Source organism: Mus caroli, unplaced genomic scaffold (genome assembly GCF_978045245.1).
Source record: "Mus caroli unplaced genomic scaffold, Mus_caroli_1 scaffold_5, whole genome shotgun sequence".
Taxonomy (NCBI): domain Eukaryota; kingdom Metazoa; phylum Chordata; class Mammalia; order Rodentia; family Muridae; genus Mus; species Mus caroli.
The window spans coordinates 84983012-85008767 of NW_028227260.1; the positions used below are offsets into that span (position 1 = coordinate 84983012).

A 25756-nucleotide genomic window follows, 5' to 3' on the forward strand; every position below is an offset into this window, starting at 1 on the left:
AGAAAAAATCCAATTCTAGCATTTTGTTGTGCAGATCTAATCTAACATATGTAACAATATCTACTGTGAAATGTTAACTGTTCAGTTTAATTTGAATATGAATGCATATTCTCACTATTAGAGTTAAGGAAATACTTATTGGATACATAAATTCATCAAACTTTCACCTGAGTATTATGAGTTATATAGTTAGGGACAATATTTACTCTACCCTGATCTCAAAATGTCTGATCTGTGAATACAATGAATTTACTAAAAAAAATAAACCTGAAAGTACTTTAGAGGAAATACACTGGCTTGTACTTGGGAAGAGGTTACAGTCATAGAACTCTTAATTGTGTCTTGAGAGGATGGGTAGGAGTTTTCAGAAAACATACTTAATAAAGGGAAAGGAATTTCAAGCAAAGCAAATGGACTTAGAAATGCTGAAGGAAAGAATACAGTATGATTTGATGATTCAGATATATGCTGAGTTAGTGAAAGTGATGGCAACATGACTGAAAAGCCGAGTCCATATTCCACTCCCCTGTTCCTAAATGTGGCCAGCTAAAGCAAGTGGAAAGTCAGAAGGCTGCAACTGTGGTATTTCACTACTCTTCAAAACAGAGTCAGACAGTACAAAACTGGATCTAGATTAAGGATTGCAGATTTGGATCTGTATCCAGGTTCCAACTTTTGATTAGGTGTGTAATCATGGTCATGGAATTTCCCAGTTTGTTTCTGCAATGACCCTCTATAAAACTAAAAATAGAACACAACTGAGCACACAGTTATCGGAAGAAAGGGTCATATGAGCTACAATACAACATCCCTGACATCTTTGTGTATTATTGCCACTCTTACTACATCCCTTTTCCCACTATCATTGAGTCACTATATTGGGTCTAGAAAGGATAAAACAAAATTGTCTATGTGGAAATCATTATTGAATATGAGTGAACCAAAACAGATATAGTAAAATGAAGATAATGCTTGCTCATAAATGTAGTCATTCTCAAATGTTTATGTACACTTGCATATCCTAGGAAGCCAATCAAAAAAGTAACTTGTTAGATTCTGCATTTTTATCAACTTACAGGTAGTGTCTGGACTGAATCAGACATGGCACTTTTGACTAGCATGCCTGAGACGATTTTTAGTCAAATATGATGATGACAGGAAAGAACATAGGAGATAGAGCTTAGTGAGTAGATTTAATTAAAAACAAATAAACAAACAGGAATTCTCATTTAACAAATACAACTTGTCTCAATATTTAAATTTTAATTCTTACAAAATAAGGCTCATAGAAAAAATGTGTGAATTCTAGCTGGGTTCAGGTTATGGTCATGTAGTTTGTAAACTCTGAACTCCATGATGTAAGTAAGAGTCCAGGTCTAAACTGCTGATGAGAAACTTGGAAAGGTCAAATAGTAAGTAGACCGAAGGTGGATCTGAAGCACTTCTGAGGGTAGAATGTGAATGTATGAGCATGATTTTAATATTGATTTCTATAATTTTTTGAAAATTTTTATTAGTTTCTTTATTTACAATTCAAATGTTACCCCCTTTCCTAGTTTCTTCTTTGAAAATCCCCTATCCACTCCCTGCCTCAGCCTGCTCCCAAACCCACCCACTCCAGATTCCTGGCCCTGGCAGTCCCCTATACTGGGACATAGAACCTTCACAGGACCAAGGGCCTCTCTTCCCATTGATGACCTACTAGGTCATCCTCTGATACATATGCAGCTAGAGCCATGAGTCTCACCATGTGTTTTCTTTAATTGGTGGTTTAGTCCCAGGGAGTTATGGGGGTACTGGTTAGTTCATATTGTTGTTCCTTCTATGGGGCTTCAGACACCTTCAGCTACTTGGGTACTTTCCCTAGCTCCTTCATTGGAGACCCTGTGCTCCATCCAATGGATGACTGTGAGCGTCCACTTCTGTATTTGTCAGGCACTGGCATAGCCTCTCAGGAGACAGCTATATCAGGCTCCTGTCAGAGAGCTCTTGTTAGCATCTGCAATAGTGTCTGATATTGGTGTTTGTTTATGGGATGGATCCCCAGGTGGGGCAGTCTGTGGATGGTCATTCCTTCAGTCTCAGATCTGAACTTTGTCTCTGTAACTCCTTCCATGGGCATTTTGTTTCCCCTTCTAAAAAGAATCGAGGTATACACAATTTGGTCTTCCTTCTTCTTGAGTTTCATGTGTTTTGAAAATTGTATCTTGGGTATTCTGAGCTTCTGGGCTAATATCCACTTATTAGTGAATGCATAACATGTGTGTCCTTTTATGATTGGCCTCCACATCCATCCATTTGCCTACGAATTTCATAAATGTATTGTTTTTAATAGCTACGTAGTACTCCATTATGTAAATGTACCACATTTTCTGTATCCATTCCTCTGTTGAGGGGCATCTGGTTTCTTTCCAGCTTCTGGTTATTATAAATAAGGCTGCTATAAATATAGTGGAGCATGTATCCTTACTGTGGGATCCTCCAGTAGTACTATGTCCAATTTTCTGAGGAACTGCCAAACTGATTTCCAGAGTTGTTGTACCAGTTTGCAATCGTACCAACAATGGAGGAGTGTTCCTCTTTCTCCACATCCTCACCAGCATCTTCTGTCACCTGAGTTTTTGATCTTAGCCATTCTGACTGGTGTGAGGTGGAATCTCAGGGTTGTTTTGATTAAGGATGTTAAACATTTTTTAGGTGTTTCTCAGCCATTCTGTATTCCTTAATTGGGAATTCTTTGTTTAGCTCTGTACCCCATTTTTTAATAGGGTTATTTGTTTTTCTGGAGTCTAACTTCTTGAGTTCTTTGCATATATTGGATTTTAGTTCCCTATTGGATTTAGGATTGGTAAAGATCCTTTTCCAATCTGTTGGTTGCCTTGTTGTCTTATTGACAGTGTCCTTTGCCTTAAAAAAGGTTTGCAATTTTATGAGGTCCCATTGTCGATTCTTGATCTTAAAGCATGAGCCATTAGTATTTTGTTCAGGAAATTTTTCCTGTGCCTGTATATTTGAGGCTTTTTCCCACTTTCTCCTCTATAAGTTTTAGTGTCCCTGGCTTTATGTCTATAAATTAGCTCTACTAGCTATACACATTTAAGGAATGTATACAAAGTAAAGAGATTTGCAATCAATCATGTTATGAATCTTAGCTTTTTTTTTTGAAATGCAGCAAAAAAGTATTTGAGTTAGACTGTATTAAGAGCTAGTTAGAAACTCTTAAGTGAAAACAGTTATGTTATACGGGGTGCATAGAAAAATATGATTTGCTGATGGAGATTTTCAAGGAGAGGTCCTGCTAGGCTGACTTTAATGTATTAGATACAGTTTATTGCTAATTAAAAGCATTCATTCACATGCAAGCAATGAACTAAGGTCTTTAAACAACATTTGCTTTCCTTAAATTTATTTAAGAATGCTTCCCATTATCTTGTTTTCATTGCCAATCTTCTTGGGAAAAGTATCATAGATCATATATAGGCAAATTCTTTCTGTAGAAATATTTAAATAAGTAATAAACATGGATCAAACTGTCAGTCGTATACCATAAGGACTATTGATATGCCTAGTTTAACTTTTAGCTTCTATGTACTCTGAAAAAGATTATTACAAAAGAAATATTTAAACATTGCTTATCCTAAGATTGTTTTCCAGAAAAGAATCAATATTTTTTTAAGAAGTCTACTGCTCATATATGAGTATATGCTTTCCTCTAAAGAAATTGAAGGGTGTATGGAAAATTTTTAATTCCAAACAAAAGCTGGTATAACTCCAAAGACTGTCAAGCAGGCCAGAATTAGTTTCCACTAATCAAGAACAATGCATATAATTCATTAGAACATTAAATAAAATGAAAGAAAGAAAGAAAGAAAGAAAGAAAGAAAGAAAGAAAGAAAGAAAGAAAGAAAGAAAGAAAGAAAAAGAGAGAGAGAGAAAAGGAAGGGAGGAATGAAGGAAGAAAGCAAAAAAGGAAAGGAGGGAAGGAAATATGGAAAAGAACAAATTCAAGTAATATTTTAACTAAGGATCTTTTAAATTAAGAAAAAAATATTCTTCAGAACAGGTTGATGTAGTAATTGTGTGAAATAATGGGAGGCACATTGTTTATCTAAAATGAAGATGAAATATAATTCCATAAGACAAATTTTAGTGCTAAAGTTTAGAGTCCAGGGATTGCTCAATTCAAAGTTAAGATTTCATTTCCATTTTCTGTGCCCTTGCTTCTGTCTCTTTCAATCTTATGTCAGACAGGATTATCCTATATAAGTGTTCTTCGTGATGGTGTCAGCAATTCACAGTCTAAAATTTCATTTCCCACATTCCCTTGACATTTACTTCTCCTGGAATTTTCAGGAAAAAAGGATTTTATGAAGTTGGATCTATATGTCAAAAATGACAGCATTGGAATATATAATGATTCTGAGCAAATAGAGAACAGCAATATATATATTTATATATCTATATAGATATACATACATATTGTTTTATTCCATGAGTTTCCTTAGAAATTCGGTTAACCCCACAATTCTTGGCAGTAAGTCAATAACACAAAGTACACAGAAAAACCAATGCATTAAAATAGATAGCAAACTATTACAAATTTTGTGATATAATACAGGTTCTTATTCTGAATACATTATAATATTTATGTAGATGTAATAATTACTGCATTTTTGAGGTAAAAAATCTAGGTAGAATAATTGCTAGTGTTCTTGAACATGGAACAAAGACTATAGTTTATAATGATATCCTGTTAGATATTTTATGAACAATTAGAAAACAGAGTCTTAAACCTTCTAAAGATAATCTTATGGTTAAGGTTACTCTTTGATCAATATATATTGTAAGTGTGTTTTGAAATTTCACACAGTACACTCTAAATATATATATATATATATATAATTTCTACATATCAATCCACAGTTTTACAATGTTCCAGAGCTAGAAATGTTAACTACTCTAATTTGAAGATTATATATTATATACTGTTACTAAATTATCATTACTATACTACATTAAGTTTGAAAACTAGGTTCTTAGAAAGTATACAAAAAACAATCATGAGAAATATCTTGAGATATGTAGAGTAGCTCTCATGACATATGAAAATATCTTATTGGGAAGAGAGCCCCCTAGGTCTTGCAAACTTTATATGCCCCAGTACAGGGGAATGCCAGGGCCAAGAAGTGGGAGTGCGTGGGTAGGGGAGCAGGGCGGGGGGAGGGTATAGGGAACTTTTGGGATAGCATTTGAAATGTAAATAAAGAAAATATCTAATAAAAATACACTAAAGATAAACTATCTATGATTTCAGAGTCATTGTATTACTGTGCCACTTATTTTTGTTTATTTTGATTTTTGTCCAATATTCAGAATAGAAGTTCATTCTTAATTCCATTTTGATATTAGTGAAAACAAAGAGGTGCTTTTCTCTATTCAAGATTGTAGCATCCCTTGAATTCTATTCACAGACCAGGATTTAAAAAAAAAAATCCTTCATGCACAGGCTTGCTTTGCTTTATCCTATAACTTCCCTTCAAATAAAACATATTTTAAATTGCATCTCATTGTTTATAAAGATTATTTTTGAGTCTACAACATCATTAAAATCGTAACTGCCCTCCTCAAAACTATAGATAGGACTAGGGCCCTCTGCTATATGATAGAAGAAGCTGCGAACTTTCTGTGAGAAACTGCATCATAAGAATATTTTATAGAATTTATACATTTAATAGATGTTCAACACCACTTAACCCCTTCAGAGAATTTTTCTATAATCATTTGGAGTTTTTTGTACTATCAAAGAGAAACACAAAATTATATAGCAGTAAAGCTTCAAATAGTTTTTTTATAGGTATGCTTAAAATTACTTCCTTTATGGGCATCCTGGATTATGGAATGCTCAGTATTTCTAATTTAATGAGCATATCAAATAAAAATGTTATTGTTACATAGCACTGGCATCTTTGTTTGCACCTGTGCTATAAGTAACTTCTGTTTCCTCTTGAACGCCATCAGTCTCATACTGAAAATTTGCTAATAACAATTATTTCATGATTACAATCCTTTTACATCACTTATGGTAACATGTTCTTTTGAAATTACTTAATTTGTACATTTGCTACTACATATTTTGAAATAGCAGTGAATAGGTGAGAGAACCTGTCACCCACATTTTGAAACATATTTATATTTCACAAAACATAAGTGGAAAATAACCCGGGGAACTCTGCCACAAAACTGATGCAATTGGAAAGCTATTCATGAACATTTATTTTGAAATAAAATGAAACAGAGAACTCTAAAACCTTGAGGTTTTAAAAACTTAAGGGAGCTGATCTTGACTTTTTAAAGCACAAATTACAGCATTTAATATAGGTTAAACTAGTGGAACAAGAGAACATTTTCTAACCACTTACAGCCAAATCCCAACTGTAATTAACCTACAATTTGGATAATATTTTACAACACAGTCAGCACATAGCATTTTCTACAAAATTAGATGAATATAAAATTTCAGAGCTTTATTGGTGGGCAGATAAATTGTCCCTATCCTTATTTATAAATTATAGCTTACATTTAGAAGCCAAAAGACACTGGATTTTAAACACTCAGTTTAACAAACACTATCAGAAAAAAAAAAAAAAACAGAAATATATTTTGTTTAGGCACTATAGTCAGGTATTTATAAAAACAAGAACCAAAATATATTTAAAATATTTTTCCAAATCAATGTAATCACGATTATAAGGTGTTCATGACATACATTGTAATATTTCATGCCATTATTATTAGCCTAATTCCAAGTCTCATGTATATATTTTCTGTGCTTTCCAATTACCATAGCATGCATTTGGCTTCAGGTATATTCACTACACTCCAAAAGAAGGGTAAATGGTAATTGAATACAGAAGCAAGCATTTTCTATTTTGGTTTTCTTCTTTCTTTTAAATTTGAACATTTTTTTAACCTAAATACCTTTTTCAAGAATGTAGTAAGAAATGTAGTTGAAATAAAAGTTAATAATACAATCCTGTTTTTACAGTGAAGATCCTAAGCAGTGCTGTGAACATTATACCAAGCACCTTTCCTTTTTACAAAATAGTCATCTATGATTGCCTTTCCTACTCTTTTACTTTTGGGGAAGAATTCCTGTGATTCAGCTGGGTAAAGCTGGAATACACTGAAGAGAGCCAAATTTAGGCAATCCCTCATGATTTTTAGCACAAACTTAGAAGTATAAAACAACCAAAAGGTGCTAGAGAGCAACAAGTATGAATGACAGTACCTAAGAAAAAGGCAAAAATTGTCATTGTTGCTATTGATATTTGATGCACTTCTTAACAATAGCACCTTTCACCCATCTTTCACGAACAAAATCTATTTTAAAGGACAGTGTAGCTCTGCTAAAAAGTCTCTGTCACCCTACCTCTTTCTCCTTTCTGCCAGCTCTTTGCAGATGTCGTGCCACCGCAGACTCAAGCTTCCTAATTTTTCTTGTAGAATATTGACATCTGTTTTTGAAGACTGTTGAATTATTTCTTCCCCAGTTGCATTCAGTGTTCTGACAACAGCTTGACGCTGCCCAATGCCATCCTGGAGTTCCTGTAAGCCATCAGAAAACAAAACAAAACTGAAACCCAGTCTTCTTTAATCTGAGAGAAAGTTTAAAGAACATGCTCTTATGTGCAGTTACACTGAAAAAAACAGAAATAGAAAAGATCACAGTGAAATTTGCTCAATGAACCTGACATGTACACATCCAATGGATACAAGACAGAAAGACACCTTTTATGTTAGTAAAAAAGCACCCTCTCACTTCAGCTCAGCGAGTGGGGGTTGTTTTGTAAGCTTGTCAGCTAGAGGATGTTATCATGTCCTACAAATCAATTAGTTGGAAACCTTCTCAAGAGCAAATTCGATTTCTTGTCCCCACAAGGATGTTCTATGTTTAATAGTCTATGAAGTGTTGTAAAATTTAAACATGAACCAAGTATTTGGATATATTAGTTGGTTGTCAATACCAAGGTGAAAAAGAACACTCATACTTTAGCTATAGTATTTTTTAAAAAACCCTCTAGAGCTTTTAAAATAAAAGTAATTACTATATTACAGACATTTATTTCAAATTCTGTTTGCACCGATCTATTTTGCATTATAAAGCCACATAAAACTGAAAATTAATTGCATTCAGGGCAACCCATCAAGAAACCTCTAATGTACAGTAATAAATCTGAAAATAATCTATAGCTACCAGAACAGTTTTATGAGTCATCAGTGGTGACAAGCTTACATATCTTCTACAATTTATCCTAAATGAAAATTTAAGAGTAAAGTATCAGAAGTCTGTTCCATTAAAAAAAAAGAAATGATTACAACCAAGTATGCACAGAATGAGAATGACTTTTACATTAAAAATACAAATGACATTCCTTTTCTGTAAACCTATTTTAAAAGATAATGTAGAATTTTTAAGGAAAATAACACATTGCCAAAACAATAAGGTAAAATTTGATTTTAAAAGTTAGCTCTATTTAACTTCATTCTCCATCAGCACCAAACTATTTTATTATTATAACTTTTAAAATTTTTATTTATTTTTATTTCATATGTATTTTTTGATTGCATGAATTTACATACACCAACCAAATGAATGTGCCTACACATGGTGGAAGAGTATATCAGATGCCCTAAGAAATGAACCTGAGTCTGTTGCGAGATCAATAGTGTTCATAACATCTAAGCAATCTCTCTAGTTCCTACCTTTTAAATACAAGAATTTTGGTAACATATTTCTTGCAATTAAATAACCCCACAAATTAACAAATATGTTAACAAGGTGTTCATATGATGGCCATATTACAGCACAATAAAAATGAAATCATGGCTTCCTCAAGTCTAAAATACTGTCTCAAATGTTCTCCCGACTGTTCTCATGAACATGTTATGTTCTCTTGGAAATATGTCACTTGACCTAACAGTTACATGCCATTATTTACCAGCTGTTCCAATTACCATTGTAGGTAATAGTCACTATTACTTGTTAACAAGATATAAGTCTTAACAAACCGTGCCTCCATTCTCTGTCTCTCTCTGTCTCTCTGTCTCTCTGTCTCTCTGTCTCTCTGTCTCTCTGTCTCTCTCTCTCTCTCTCTCTCTCTCTATATATATATATATATATATATTCAGAATGGTATATCTGCTGCTGCATAAGAAGTATAGTTAGTATAACTTCTGTTAATGAATAAATACATGAAATATAATACCAGAAGGGAAGGAATATAGAAAGAGAAGAAAATAAGTCTAATAAAAAACTCCACTATGGTATCACTGGAACACTAAAAGAGTCATAAAAAAGTATAAATTTCTAGATTTTAGGCAATAGGTGATCTAGTTGAAGAGACTAGACACAGTTGTGAGTAACTGTCATTTCTTATATACAATCAGACTGAGAAAGCAACGTTTAAAATGCATGGTAGAGCAGCTGAATGATGAGCTCCATAGTAGGAATAATACAAAGGCAGCCTAAGGAAGTTTGGGAGTTGACGATTGGATTTAAACATGTGGAGCTTTAGGGACAGCAAGAGGTTCTCAAAATGTGAAGACCTTTGATGAAAACCTCCATCATCAGGATCATAGAGGTGAGTTTTATATTGTCGTTATGAATATGTGAGTATAATCAATGGTTTTGTTTGTTTGTTTGGTTGGTTGGTTTTGGTTTTTTGAGACAGGGTTTCTCTGTATAGCCCTGGCTGTCCTGGAACTCACTTTGTACACCAGGCTGTCCTCGAACTCAGAAATCCACCTGCCTCTGCCTCCTGAGTGCTGGGATTAAAGGTATACACCACCATGTCCGGCTATAATCAACGTTTTAAAAATGGGAGTGTATTGTGGATAGACAGACCATTGCTTACTTTTATTAGGGTGTTTGTGATTCAAGAAGGTCAACTGAAGAACCTCCATTTCTAGCTGTGTGGGGTCACACCCCCTGCTATCTCAGTACCTGCCACTTTGGAACTGGAGATGTAAGGATCAGAATGTTTAAATTTATTCTTAAGAGTAAATATCCTTAAAGAATATTAAAAGCTGCAAGGGAAAAAGGCCAAGTAACATACAAAGGTATACCTCAGAATTACACCAGACTTCTCAACAGAGACTATGAAAGCCTGAAGATCCTGGTCAGAGGTCATGTAGGTTCTAAGAGATCACAAATGCCAGCACAGGCTACTATATCCAGCAAATCTCTCAATCAACATAGATGGAGAAATTAAAATATTCCAGGACAAAACCAAATTCAAACAGTATCTATCTAACAACCCAGCCCTACAGAGAATCCTGGAAGGAAAACTCCAACACAAGGAAGATACCTGCATCAAAGAAAAGACAAGATATTAAGCATCTCACAACAATGTCAAAAGCAGAGAGCCACAAGCACATAAAGCAACCTTCAAAAACATACATATAGGGACCCAACAGTCATCTTTCTTTAATATCTATCAATATTAATGGAGTCAACTCACCTATAAAATACATGTTAAGAGATATGCAAATAAGATCCAACATTTTACTGCATACAAGAAACACACTTCAATAACAAATACAGGCACTATCTCAGAGTAAAAGAATGGAAAAAGGTCTTCCAAGCAAATGGTCACAGGAAACAAGCAGGAGTTGTCATACTACTATCCAATAAAATAGAGTTTCAACCAAAATTTATCAAGCATGATGAAGAAAGACACTTCATATTCATCAAGGGGAAAACCCACCAAGAGCAAGTCTCAACTCAGAACATCTATGCCCCAAATTCAAGAGCATCTAAATTCATAAAGAAACTTTACTAAAACTCAAAACACACATTGAACCCTACACAATAATAGTGGGAGATTTTAACACCCCACTCTCACCAATGGACAGGCCATTGAAACAGAAACTAAACAGCGACACAGTGAAACTAAGAGAGGTTTTGAACCAAATGGATTTAACAGATATCTAGAGAACATTTCATCCTAAAACAAAAGAATACACCTTCTTTTCAGCACCTCATGGTACCCTCTCCAAAATCGAATATATAATTTGTCACAAAACAACCCTCAACAGATACAAGAAGATTGAAATAATACCATGCATCTTATCAGATCACTGTGGCCAAAGGCTGGTCTTCAATAACAGCAAAAACTACAGAAAGCTCACATACATGTGGAAATTGAACAATCCTCTACTCAATGACAACTTGATCAGGGAAGAGATAAAGAAAGAAATCAAAGACTTCCTGGAATTTAATGAAAATGTTGACACATCATACCCAAACTTTTGGGATACTATGAAAGCAGTGCTAAGAGGAGATTTCATAGCACTAAGTGTCAAGGTAATGAAACTGGAGAGATCTTACAATATGAACTTAACAGCACACCTGATAGCTCTAGAACATAAAGAAGCAAACTCACCCAAGATGAGTAGAAGGCAGGAAATAGTCAAACTCAAGGCCAAAAACAACAATAGAAACAAAGAAAACAATACAAAGAATAAGCAAAACCAAAAGCTGGTTCTTTGAGAGAATCAACAATATAGATAAACCACTAGCTAAACTAACTAAAGGGCTAAGAGGCAGTATCCAAATTAATAAAATCACAAATGAAAAGGGAGACATAACAACAGAAATGGAGGAAATTCAAAAAATCTTCAGATCCTACTATAAAAGTCTATACTCAACAAAACTGGAATATCTAGATGAAACGGATGGTTTCTAGACAGATGCCACATACCAAAGTTAAATCAAGAGCAGGTAAACTATTTAAACAGGCTCATATCACACAAGGAAATATAAGTCATTAAAAACCTTCCAACCAAAAAAACAAAACAAAACAAACAAAAAAAAACCCAAAGAAACAAACAAACAAAAAACAACCAAAAAAAAAAAAAAACCCAGAGACAGATGTATTTAGTGCAGAATTCAACCAAATCTTCAAAGAAGACCTGATACCAATTTTCCTCAAAGTATTCCATAAAATAGAAACAGAAGGAATACTACTTAACTCGTTCTATGAATCTACAATTACTCTGATACCCAAACCTCACAAGGGCCCAACCAAAAAAGACAACTTCAAACCAATCTCGCTTATAAATATCGATGCACAAATACTCAAAAAAATCTTGCAAACTGAATCCAAAAACACATTAAAACCATCATTCATGACAATCAAGTAGGCCTCACCCGAGAGATGCAAGGTTGATTTAATATATGAAAATCCATTAACATAATCCACTTTATAAACAATCTCAAAGAAAAATATCACATGATCATCTGCTTAGATGCAGAAAAGTTGTTTGACAAAATACAACACCCCTTCATGTTAAAAGCATTGGAGAGATCAGGAATTCAAGGCCCATGCTTAAATATAATAAAAGAAATTTACTGGAAACCAATAGCCAATATCAAATTAAATGGAGACATACTTGGAGCAATCCCACTTAAACTGGGGACAAGACAAGGAGGCCCACTCTCCTCATATCTATTTAATATAGTACTCAAAGTGTTAACTAGAACAATAAGAAAACAAATAGAGATCAAGGGGATACAAATTGGTAAAGAAGAATAAATGTATCACTATTTGCAGATGATATGATATATAAGCCACTCCAAAATTTCTACCAGAGAATTTCTCCAGCTGATAAACAACTTCAGCAAAGTGCCCAGATATATAATTAACTGAAATAAATCAGTAGCCTTCCTTTATAGAAAGGATAAACAATCTGAGAAAGAAGTTAGGGAAACAACTTCCTTCAAAATAGCCACAAATAATTTAAAATATCTTGGGTTACCTCTAACCAAACAAGTGAAAGACCTGTATGACAGTAACTTCAATTCTCTGAAGAAATAAATCAAGAAAAATTTCAGAAAATGGAGAGATCCCCCATGCTTATGGATTGGAAGAATTAACAAAGTAAAAATGACCATATTACCAAAAGCAATCTATAGAGTCAATGCAATACTCATAAAAATCCCAACACAATTCTTCAAAGACATGGAGGAGCAATTCTCAAAATAGCGAAAACAATTATTAACAATAAAAGAATGGCTGGGGGAATCACTATCCCTGACCTCAAGCTTCACTACAGAGCAATAGTGAAAAAAATAGCATGGTATTGGTACAGAGACAGACACGTTGATCAATGGAATAAAATTGAAAGACACAAAAATAAAACCACACACTTAAGTCACCTGATCTTTGACAAAGATGCCAAAATTATACAATGGAAAAAAAGAAAGCATCTTCAATAAATGGTGCTGGTCTAACTGGCTGTCTGTTTATAGAAAAATGAAAATAGAGCCATATTTGTCACCTTGGACTAAGCACAAGTCCAAATGGTTCAAGGACCTCAACATATAACCAGATACACAGGAATCTAATAGAAGAGAAAGTGGAAAAGATCCTTGAACTCATTGGCACAGGGGGAAATTTCTTAAACAGAACTCCAATAGCTCATGCTCTAAGATCAAGAATTGATAACTGGGACCTCATGAAACTGGAAAGCTTCTGTAAAGCAAAAGAAATAGTCGATAAGACAAATTGGCAACCAACAGATTGGGAAAAACTCTTTACTGAGCCCACATCCTCGAGAGTGTTAATATCAAAAATATATATAAAGAACTCAAGAAGTTGATCGCCAAAAAAAACCAAAAACAAACAAACAAAACACACACACACATTCAAAAATTGGGGTATAGAACTAAACTGAGAATTCACATTCTTCAATGGCTGAGAAGCACCTAACAAAATGTTCAATGTCCTTAGTGATCAGAGAAATGCAAAATAAACGACTCTGAGATTCCACCTTACACCAATCAGAAAGGCTAAGGTGACAACAAATGTTGGAGAGGATGTGGAGAAAGGGATCACTCCTCCATTGCTGGTCTGATTACAAACCGGTGCAACCAACCACTCTGGAAATCAATCTAGAGGTTCCTCAGAAAATTGGAAATAGATCTACCTGAAGACCCAGCTATACCACTCTTGGGACTATACCCAAAAGATGTGCCACTATGCCAAAGGGGCATATGTTCCACTATGTTTATAAAGGCCTTATTTGTGATAGCTAGAAGCTGGAAACAACCTAGATATACCAGGATAGAAGAATGGATATAGAAAATGTGGTTCTTTTACACAATGGAATACAACTCAGCTATTAAGGATGAGTACATTCTGAGTTTTGCAGGTAAATGGATGTCACTAGAAAATATCACCCTGAGTGAGGTAACTCAGAACCAAAAGGATGTGCATGGTATGTACTCAATAATAAGTGGATTATCCCTCCCCCCATTTCTGTGCCAAAAAAAAGTACAGAATACCCAAGATACAGTCCACAGAACTCAAAAAGCTCAGCAAGCTGATGTGTTCAAGTGATGATGCCTCAGTCCCACTTAGGAGAGAGAAGAAAGCAATCAGAAATGTGAAGGGAGAAAAGGACCTGGGATGGAAAGTGCACAGAGGGACCGGGTGTGCGACCTGATATGGTACTGGGTGAGGGAAAAGGACTGAAGCCATGAGGGCCAGCAGAAAGAATGGAAACAGGCAACCTCAGGAAATAGGAGGTTGGGAGAAACCTTCTAAAATGCACCAGAGACCTGGGTGGTAAGAGACTCTCAGCCATCAAAGGGAGGGACCTTAGATGAAATGCCCAACAGTAGGGAGAGGGAACATAGAGAGCCCATCTCCAGCAAAAAGACAGGGTACCAAGTGAAACAAGGAAGGACTAATGTTGATTCAGGCAACAGCGCTCATCTTAGGTATCTAGGAAGTAACTTATTGATGTTAAGCTGAAAATTATCAATGGGCTAGGCAAGAAAAGCATGAAAGTACTGTGTAATGTTAAATAAAATCACCAAGGTTTGTAAGCAACTGGAATCATGCATGAATGTGTTAGACTCCTGTTTACCTAAAGAGTAAGTATAGAGGCAGTGAAAGGGCATTGTTAGAGATCATGTTCAACACTACTATTAACTCACAGTTTTAAAAAAGTCTAGGGTGCACAGTAAACACACAAGAACCCTCTAAACACAGTAAACTATAAGACTCATTGTGGGGTGACACGAAAGGAGTTGAATGAAGAGACAGAAATATATTGTATAGTAGACAATACATATATTACCCAAATAACAATTATTCACAAGGGAATTATCAAAATAGACTTTAAAATAATAAAATGGGATCTCCTAGAGATCTTGGTAAACTGCAGATTCTGACTCACTGAGTCTGTAAAGGGACAGCGTTCTGTCTTTCTCACTGCCTCCAAGAAGCAGGTAATAGTGCTTATGTAGAGACACTGCTTTACATAGTAAGGTTGTAGACAAGATGTCATGACTCTTCTGTATTAAGAGATTTTTATTGCTGGCTACAATTACAAAGCCATGTCAGAACTCTTATGTACTTTTGTTCTCAGCTCTTTACCTCCCTGCTAATACCTATGGTGACTTTTATAGCTTAATTTTAGAACCAACAAGGACTTTATTATTTCCATATTGCAGGTAAGAGATAGAATTGTATAGTTAAAAATGAACTGGCTACTTATATTTTTTAGTTCTAAATCTCATTTATATGGAATCCTAAATTAAAGCCTTTATTTTTTTAACTTTTAAAAGTAAGAACTCATTAAATAGTGCATTCAATTTATGTGACATGATTTTGTAGCCAGGAGAAATATTTACAGTGTATGTTCTACTTAAGATTTTTCAGTGATAAAGCATAAGAGAGAAAAATAATGGATCAAACAGGAAATAAAAATTGCATATGCTGTTTCATGCTTAGCTTATGAAGCAGAAAAAGATAGCACTTGATATACGAAATTAAATGTAAAGTCTCAATCAAATTCATTCACACAGTAAAAAGCATTAATTTTAATTCTATAGTGTATAAATATTTTAAGTACTGAATTATTCATTACCCATGAAACTTCTAAGCTTTGATATCATATTAATATACTGTTGTCATAGGCATTCTTATCTACTTTTCTAGCAATTAAAATCTAGTTCTAGAATTGGACAAAATGAAAATCATAAGTAAATCTACTGGATAATTCAGTATAGTCAGAAAAGCTTTTGTGGAGAGTAGGGCCACAGGCCTCATCCAGCAGGATCAGCACCGGAGTAGCTAGAGCACAGGGTCGGCTGACACTCGCCAGCTACCCACGACCCCCGCCACAGGATTTTGAGACTGCTGGTGAGTGGAACACAGCTTCTGCTCCAGTCCAATCACACGGGACCTGAGACTGCTTTGGTTGGGGAGGGAGAAACCCGGCCTACATAGGGCCACAAGCCTCTTCCGGTCAGAAAAGCACCGGGGTAGCTAGGGCGCAGGGTCGGCTGACACTCGCCAGCTACCCACAACACCTGCCACAGGATCTTAAGACTTCTGGTGAGTGGAACACAGCTTCTGCTCCAATCCAATTGCGCGCGGGACCCGAGACTGCATTAGTTAGGGAAGCAGAAAACCGGCCTGAGTAGGACCACAGGCCTCTTCCGGCTGGACCAGCACCGGAGTACTGCCAGCTACCCATGACCCCCGCCACAGGATTTTGAGACTGCTGGTGAGTGGAACACAGCTTCTGCTCCAATCTTTAAACAGTGACAACAACAACAACTAACCCCAGAGATTACCAGATGGCGAAAGGTAAACTTAATAATCTTACTAACAGAAACCAAGACCACTGACTATCATCAGAACCCAGCACTCCCACTTCGCCCAGTCCAGGGCACCCCAACACACCGGAAAAGCTAGACACGGATCTAAAAGCATATCTCCTGATGATGGTAGAGGACTTCAAGAAGGACTTTAATAACACACTTAAAGAAATACAAAGGAACACTGGTAAACAGGTAGAAGACAGTAAAGAGGAAGCACAAAAATCCCTTAAAGAATTGCAGGAGAACACAGCTAAAGAGTTTCAAATCCTTAAAGAAAAACAGGATAATCTAATCAAACAGGTAGAAGTCCTTAATGAAAAACAGGAAAACACATCCAAACAGATGATGGAAATGAACAAAACCATACTAGACCTAAAAAGGGAAGTAGACACAATAAAGAAAACCCAAAATGAGGCAACACTGGAGATAGAAACCCTAGGAAAGAAATCTGGAACCATAGATACCAGCATCAGCAACAGAATACAAGAGATAGAAGAGAGAATCTCAGGTACAGAAGATTCCATAGAGAACATTGGCACAACAATCAAGGAAAATGTAAAATGCAAAAAGATCCTAACTCAAAACATCCAAGAAATACAGGACACAATGAGAAGACCAAACCTACGGATAATAGGAGTGGATGAGAATGAAGATTTTCAACTCAAAGGACCAGCAAACATCTTCAACAAAATTATAGAAGAAAACTTCCCAAATCTAAAGAAAGAGATGCCCATGAACATACAAGAAGCCTACAGAACTCCAAATAGACTGGACCAGAAAAGAAATACCTCCCGACACATAATAATCAGAACAACAAATGCTCTAAATAAAGATAGAATACTAAAAGCAGTAAGGGAAAAAGGCCAAGTAACATATAAAGGCAAGCCTATCAGAATTACACCAGATTTTTCACCAGAGACTATGAAAGCCAGAAGATCCTGGATGGATGTTATACAGACACTAAAAGAACACAAATTCCAGCCCAGGCTACTATACCCAGCCAAACTCTCAATTAACATAGATGGAGAAACCAAAGTATTCCACGACAAAACCAAATTCACACATTATCTCTCCACGAATCCAGCCCTTCAAAGGATAATAACAGAAAAAAACCAATACAAGGACAGGAACCACGCCCTAGAAACAACAAGAAGGTAATTCCTCAACAAACCTAAAAGAACAGCCACAAGAACAGAATGCCAACTTTAACAACAAAAATAACAAGAAACAACAATTACATTTCCTTAATATCTCTTAATATCAATGGACTCAACTCCCCGATAAAAAGACATAGACTAACAAACTGGCTACACAAACAAGACCCAACATTTTGCTGCTTACAGGAAACTCATCTCAGAGAAAAAGATAGACACTACCTCAGAATGAAAGGCTGGAAAACAATTTTCCAAGCAAATGGTATGAAGAAACAAGCTGGAGTAGCCATTCTAATATCTGATAAGATTGACTTCCAACCCAAAGTCATTAAAAAAGACAGGGAGGGACACTTCATACTCATCAAAGCTAAAATCCTCCAAGAGGAACTATCAATCCTGAATATCTATGCTCCAAATACAAAGGCAGCCACATTCATTAAAGAAACTTTAGTAAATCTCAAAGCACACATTGCACCTCATACAATAATAGTGGGAGACTTCAACACACCACTTTCACCAATGGACAGATCATTGAAACAGAAACTAAACAGGGACAGAGAGAAACTAAGAGAAATTATGAATCAAATGGATCTGGCAGATATCTACAGAACATTCTATCCTAAAACAAAAGGATATACCTTCTTCTCAGCACCTCATGGTACCTTCTCCAAAATTGACCACATAATTGGTCATAAAACAGGCCTCAACAGATACAAAAATATTGAAATTGTCCCATGCATCCTATCAGATCACCATGGACTAAGGCTGATCTTCAATAACAAAATAAATAATAGAAAGCCAACCTTCACGTGGAAACTGAACAACACTCTCCTCAATGATACCTCGGTCAAGGAAGGAATAAAGAAAGAAATTAAGGACTTTTTAGAGTTTAATGAAAATGAAGCCACAACATACCCAAACTTATGGGACGCAATGAAAGCATTTCTAAGAGGAAAACTCATAGCTCTGAGTGCCTCCAAAAGGAAACTAGAGAGAGCACACATTAGCAGCTTGACAACACACCTAAAAGCACTAGAACAAAAGGAAGCAAATTCACCCAAGAGGAGTAGACGGCAGGAAATAATCAAACTCAGGGGTGAAATCAACCAAGTGGAAACAAGAAAAACTATTCAAAGAATCAACCAATCAAGGAGCTGGTTCTTTGAGAAAATCAACAAGATAGATAAACCCTTAGCCAGACTCACTAGAGGGCACAGGGAAAGCATCCTAATTAACAAAATCAGAAATGAAAAAGGAGACATAACAACAGATCCTGAAGACATCCAAAACACCATCAGATCCTTCTACTAAAGGCTATACTCAACAAAACTGGAGAACCTGGATGAAATGGAGAAGTTCCTAGACAGATACCAGGTACCAAAGTTGAATCAAGATCAGGTTAATGATCTAAACAGCCCTATATCCCCCAAAGAAATAGAAGCAGTCATTAATAGTCTCCCAACTAAAAAAAGCCCAGGACCATATGGGTTTAGTGCAGAGTTCTATCAGACCTTCAAAGAAGATCTAATCCCAGTTCTTCACAAACAATTCCACAAAATAGAAACAGAAGGTACTCTACCCAACTCATTCTATGAAGCCACAATTACTCTGATACCTAAACCAAAAAAGACCCAACAAAGATAGAAAACTTCAGACCAATATCCCTTATGAATATTGATGCAAAAATCCTCAATAAAGTTCTTGCTAACCGAATCCAAGAACACATCAAAACAATCATCCATCCTGACCAAGTAGGTTTCATCCCAGGGATGCAGGGATGGTTCAATATACGGAAATCCATCAACGTAATCCAGTATATAAACAAACTCAAAGACAAAAACCACATGGTCATCTCGTTAGATGCGGAAAAAGCATTTGACAAGATCCAACACCCATTCATGATAAAAGTCTTGGAAAGATCAGGAATTCAATGCCCATACCTAAACACGATAAAAGCAATCTACAGCAAACCAGTAGCCAACATCAAAGTAAATGGTGAGAAGCTTGAAGCAATCCCTCTAAAATCAGGGACTAGACAAGGCTGTCCACTTTCTCCATACCTATTCAACATTGTACTTGAAGTCCTAGCCAGAGCAATTCGACAACAAAAGGAGATCAAAGGGATACAAATTGGAATAGATGAAGTCAAAATATCACTCTTTGCAGATGATATGATAGTATATATAAGTGACCCTAAAACTTCCACCAGAGAACTCCTAAGCCTGATAAACAGCTTCGGTGAAGTAGCTGGATATAAAATTAACTCAAACAAATCAATGGCCTTTCTCTACACAAAGAATAAACAGGCTGAGAAAGAAATTAGGGAAACAACACCCTTCTCAATAGTCACAAATAATATAAAATATCTTGGCGTGACTCTAACTAAGGAAGTGAAAGATCTGTATAATAAAAACTTCAAGTCTCTGAAGAAAGAAATTATAGAAGATCTCAGAAGATGGAAAGATCTCCCATGCTCATGGATTGGCAGGATCAACATTGTAAAAATGGCTATCTTGCCAAAAGCAATCTACAGATTCAATGCAATCCCCATCAAAATTCCAAATCAATTCTTCAACGAATTAGAAAGTGCAATCTGCACATTCATCTGGAATAACAAAAAACCTTGGATAGCAAAAACTCTTCTCAAGGATAAAAGAACCTCTGGTGGAATCACCATGCCGGACCTAAAGCTCTACTACAGAGCAATTGTGATAAAAACTGCATGGTACTGGTATAGTGACAGACAAATAGACCAATGGAATAGAATTGAAGACCCAGAAATGAACCCACACACCTATGGTCACTTGATCTTCGACAAGGGAGCTAAAAACATCCAGTGGAAGAAAGACAGCATTTTCAACAAACGGTGCTGGCACAACTGGTTGTTAACATGTAGAAGAATGCGAATCGATCCATTCCTATCTCCTTGTACTAAGATCAAGTCTAAGTGGATCAAGGAACTTCACATAAAACCAGAGACACAGAAACTTATAGAGGAGAAAGTGGGGAAAAGCCTTGAAGATATGGGCACAGGGGAAAAATTCCTGAATAGAACAGTAATGGCTTGTGCTGTAAGATTGAGAATTGACAAGTGGGACCTCATGAAACTACAAAGCTTCTGCAAGGCTAAAGACACCATCAATAAGACAAAAAAACCACCAACAGATTGGGAAAGGATCTTCACCTATCCTAAATCAGATAAGGGACTAATATTCAATATATATAAAGAACTCAAGAAGGTGGACTCCAGAAAGTCAAATAACCCCATTAAAAAATGGGGCTCAGAACTGAACAAAGAATTCTCACCTGAGGAATACCGAATGGCAGAGAAACACCTGAAAAAATGTTCAACATCCTTAATCATCAGGGAAATGCAAATCAAAACAACCCTGAGATTCCACCTCACACCAGTCAAAATGGCTAAGATCAAAAATTCAGTTGACAGCAGATGCTGGCGAGGATGTGGAGAAAGAGGAACACTCCTCCATTGTTGGTGGGATTGCAAGCTTGTACAACCACTCTGGAAATCAGTCTGGCGGTTCCTCAGAAAATTGGACATAGTACTACCGGAGGATCCAGCAATACCTCTCCTGGGCATATATCCAGAAGATGTCCCAACCGGTAAAAAGGACACATGCTCCACTATGTTCATAGCAGCCCTATTTATAATAGCCAGAAGCTGGAACGAACCCAGATGTCCCTTTTCAGAGGAATGGATACAGAAATTATGGTACATTTACACAATGGAGTACTACTCAGCTATTAAAAAGAATCAATTTATGAAATTCCTAGCCAAATGGATGGACCTGGAGGGCATCATCTTGAGTGAAGTAACACAATCACAAAAGAACTCACACAATATGTATTCACTGATAAGTGGATATTAGCCCAAAACTTAGGATACCCAAGATATAAGATACAATTTGATAAACGCATGAAACTCAAGAAGAATGAAGACCAAAGTGTGGACACTGTGCACCTTCTTAGAATTGGGAACAAAACACCCAGGGAAGGAGTTACAGAGACAAAGTTCGTAGCTGTGATGAAAGGATGGACCATTTAGAGACTGCTGTATCCAGGGATCCATCCCATAATCAGCTTCTAAATGCTGACACCATTGCATACACTAGCAAGATTTTGCTGAAAGGACCCAAATATAGCTGTCTCTTGTGAGACGATGCTGGGGCCTAGCAAACACAGGAGTGGATGTTCACAGTCAGCTATTGGATGTATCACAGGGCTCCCAATGGAGAAGCTAGAGAAAGTACCCAAGGAGCTAAAGGGATCTGCAACCCTATTGTTGGAACAACATGATGTACTAACCAGAACCCCGGAGCTCTTGTCTCTAGCTGCATATGTATCGAAAGATGACCTAGTCGGCCATCAATGGAAAGAGAGGCCCATTGGACTTGCAAACTTTATATGCCCCAATATAGGGGAATGCCAGGGCCAAAAGAATGGGAATGGGTGGGTAGGGAAGTGGGGGGCGCTATGGGGGACTTTTGGGATAGCATTGGAAATGTAATTGAGGAAAATATGTAATAAAAATATTAAAAAAAAAAAGAAAATTAATGGGTTTTGTTAAAGCATCATAGGACTTGTGTCAGTCAATATCATCTTGTGGATGGAGAAGATTCACTCCATTGTGCTGTTCTGTTAAAGTTAGGACCTTCCTGAGTATAGCATCCTGGTTTTGAAATAATATTCTGATAAGAAGTATTCTTTAATGATGAGAGTAGAATCTCATCAGCTTGTGACTTCCCACAGGAAATACCACAGCTGTCGAAGAAGGAACTAGACAGCTCTTTCTGCCCAAGAGCCTGATCTGATTTTCTTTGAATTGCTAAAGCTGCACTTTCATCTCTCTTTAGTCATGTTCCCAGAAACTTCTGAAGTACTTAAAACAAATAAATAATCTGCTCTCTGGATCACCATGTGTTCTATGAACATGGGAAAGATAGCAGATGACCCAGACAAAATAGGATTCTGGTCAATGGCAAAAGAAAAAATTTAGTCTATCCTTTGAAATATACGAGCTCACATTAAAGAAAAAAATAATAGTAACATAGAAAGAAACCCTTCCTGGTCTGTCAGTCGTATGTTTTGTGAGGAAAATATTAAGGTCACAGTATGAAACATGACGTTTCATCCCCAAATTCAAAACATGGATGTCTCTAAGAGACTCGAGCCATTCAGAATGTATATATATTTTTTACTTTATTGGCTTTTTATTATTTTGTCAGGCAATGTCTTGTTCTATTCCAGATGGGGCTTAAACTTTCTATGTAGCCCAGGCTGGCCTAAAACTCATGGTCCTCTTGCTTCTACCTACCTAGTAAGGAGCTACAGGTGTACACTATTACTGTTAACACCAGAATACTAGTCCAAATTTATCCATAAAGTATGGGCCTGGTCTCATCCATAGGCACATGTTTCTAATGGGCGGACATCTTGGAAATAATTAATTAATAAAATTTGCCAGTTCTTGATAGATTGATATAGTTTTATTACAACAAACCAGGAAGAAGTTCTTCTGGTTTGAATTTCATTGTAGCAACATAATCTGAATTCCCTTTGCCTTTCTTCAGCTTGTTCCATACAAGGTGTGTGATCAAAATGGGTATACTTTCTCTGGAAGCTGCTTATCCTTTTGGTATAATAAATAAGAGGTTGTATGTTCAAAAAAAAAAAAAGCTTTTGTGGTTTAATTCCAATATTTAAGCATTCATTCTTAATTAGGAGCACATATCAAGCTCCCCTAGGGAGCTCTTTCAAAACACAAAAGCCTGGATTTCCATGCCAATCCTCCAGGATCAGAATCTCAGGGACTTGGAGTAGAGTTGAATGAAGGTATTTAAAACTGATATGCTATGAAAAAAAGGTGGGGGCAACTAAAGATAGATGCAGGGAAGAGCAAGAGCCATGTCTGTCTGACAACCATATCACTCTTAGCTCCCTTATCAACTAAAAGGGAATGGAAATTGTATAAAAATATACTGTTACGTGTCTAAGTCTTTTAAGGCTGCTTAAATTTAAGAGAGGAAAAAAACAAATACAAGAAGAGTAAAGTGTCAATGTTGTTGGTTTTTTTAATGGATTTTCTTATTAGATATTTCCTTTTTTCCCAATTTTTATTAAATATTTACTTCATTTACATTTCAAATGCTGTCTCAAAAGTCCCCTATACCTGCCTCGCCCTGCTCCCCTACACAACCACTCCCACTTCTTGGCCGAGGTGTTCCCCTGTACTGGGGCATATAAAGTTTGCAAGAGCAAGGGGCCTCTTCCCAGTGATGGCCAACTAGGCCATCTTCTGCTACATATGCAGCTAGAGACATGAGCTCTGGGGGTACTGGTTAGTTCATATTGTTGTTCCACCTATAGGGTTGCAGGCCCCTTCAGCTCCTTGGGTACTTTCTCTACCTCCTCCATTGGGAGCCCTGTGTTCCATCCTATAGATGACTGTGAGTATCCACTTCTGTGTTTGCCAGGCACTGGTATAGCCTCACAAAAGACAGCTATATCAGGATCCTTTCAGCAAAATCTTGCTGGCATATGCAATATTGTCTGCCTATGGTGGCTGATTATGGGATTATTTACATTTCAAATGTTATCCCCTTTCCTGATTTCCCCTCTGACAACCTCCTATCACCTCCCTCTCCCCCTGCTCCCCAACTCACCCACTCCTGCTTTCTGACACTGGCATTCCCCTATACTGGGGCATAGAATCTTCACAGGAACAAGGTCCTCTCCTCCCATTGATGACCGACTAGGCCATTCTCTGCTACATATAAGATGCCAAATATTGAGAGGTGGAAAAATATGAGACAAAGTAACCTCTACCTTTTATGAGGCACAATAAATAAATTTTACTGTAGTCTACTTACAAATTTTCCAAAGTTGTATGAAAATACAATGAATGGAAAATAAAGTGTGACAAAGGCAGAAAAACAATGAACCTCCCCCCAATACAACCCCGCAGTTATTAGAAAATGCACATTGAAATTTAGCATGAGTTATGTATGAAATAAAATAAATTATGAAACTTTAAAATGAGTAATGAAATTGGCAAACAGGAAAATAAATTATTATTTGGGGCACAAAGATGAAGGCTGAATCAAATCAAAATAACATGTGAGGGAACATGTAATCCTGCATCCTATTCTTCGGTTTCAATCCTTGCAATCTTGACTATTTTGAGGTAGATGAGTCATCAACTCAGTCTACTAATTGATCAAATGTAAGTATGTAAGACAATGAACCAATAAATAGTTGTCAAACAGGCAGGTGAATTCTGCAGTGACATTACACAAACTCTTGCTGCTTCGTCTCTCTTCTGTGCCAGTTAAAATCATTTCCACAATGAGATTTGTACTGAAGCAATGCAAGGTATAGAGTAGGTCCAGGGAGGGCAAACAACAGCTCAGCCTGTTCTTGGACTAGGTTTTACCATTCTGGTAGCATACATTCATGAGAAGCTACACAGCACTGTGAGGAAGACTGAAAAATGGCTAAAGCTTCATGTACTTATGAGGAAAGGCCAAGTGGAAAGTAAGGAATGAGAAGTATAGGAGGTGAGACTCAAGACGAGGGAGGCTCAGAATGAGAAAAGTAAGAATTGGAATTGCTTATTAATTTCAAGATCAAATCCTCCTTATATGCCTATGCAACCTGCTCTCTCACCTGTTCTCTCCCCAAGTGTTTAGTTCCATGTCTCAAGGAAAAGGGATGATTTTCATTTTACCTTTTCTGTTGGAGTGATTTTATATTTTGACAATAGTATGTCTCCAGACTTTAAGCGTCCCATAGATTCAACTTTTGGAAAAAGACTTTAAGAGTTTTTTTTATAGTAATTTGCAAACTAAATCAAATTAATGAGAGGCAGTCTTTGAAATGAACAGCAGATTTTTTTAAATACCCCCTT

General features: G+C 36.4%; 1 protein-coding gene across 3 annotated transcripts in view; it reads right to left on the reverse strand.

Annotated features, from left to right (window-relative positions):
• Dmd (dystrophin) overlaps nt 1-25756 on the reverse strand; it is a 2436643-nt gene that overhangs the window by 959701 nt on the left and 1451186 nt on the right. For all 3 annotated transcript variants that reach the window (XM_085838134.1, XM_085838135.1, XM_029473188.1), the window contains exon 45: nt 7430-7605. In XM_085838134.1, coding sequence (XP_085694260.1) covers nt 7430-7605 — 176 coding nt within the window. The remainder of the gene's footprint in view (nt 1-7429; nt 7606-25756) is intronic.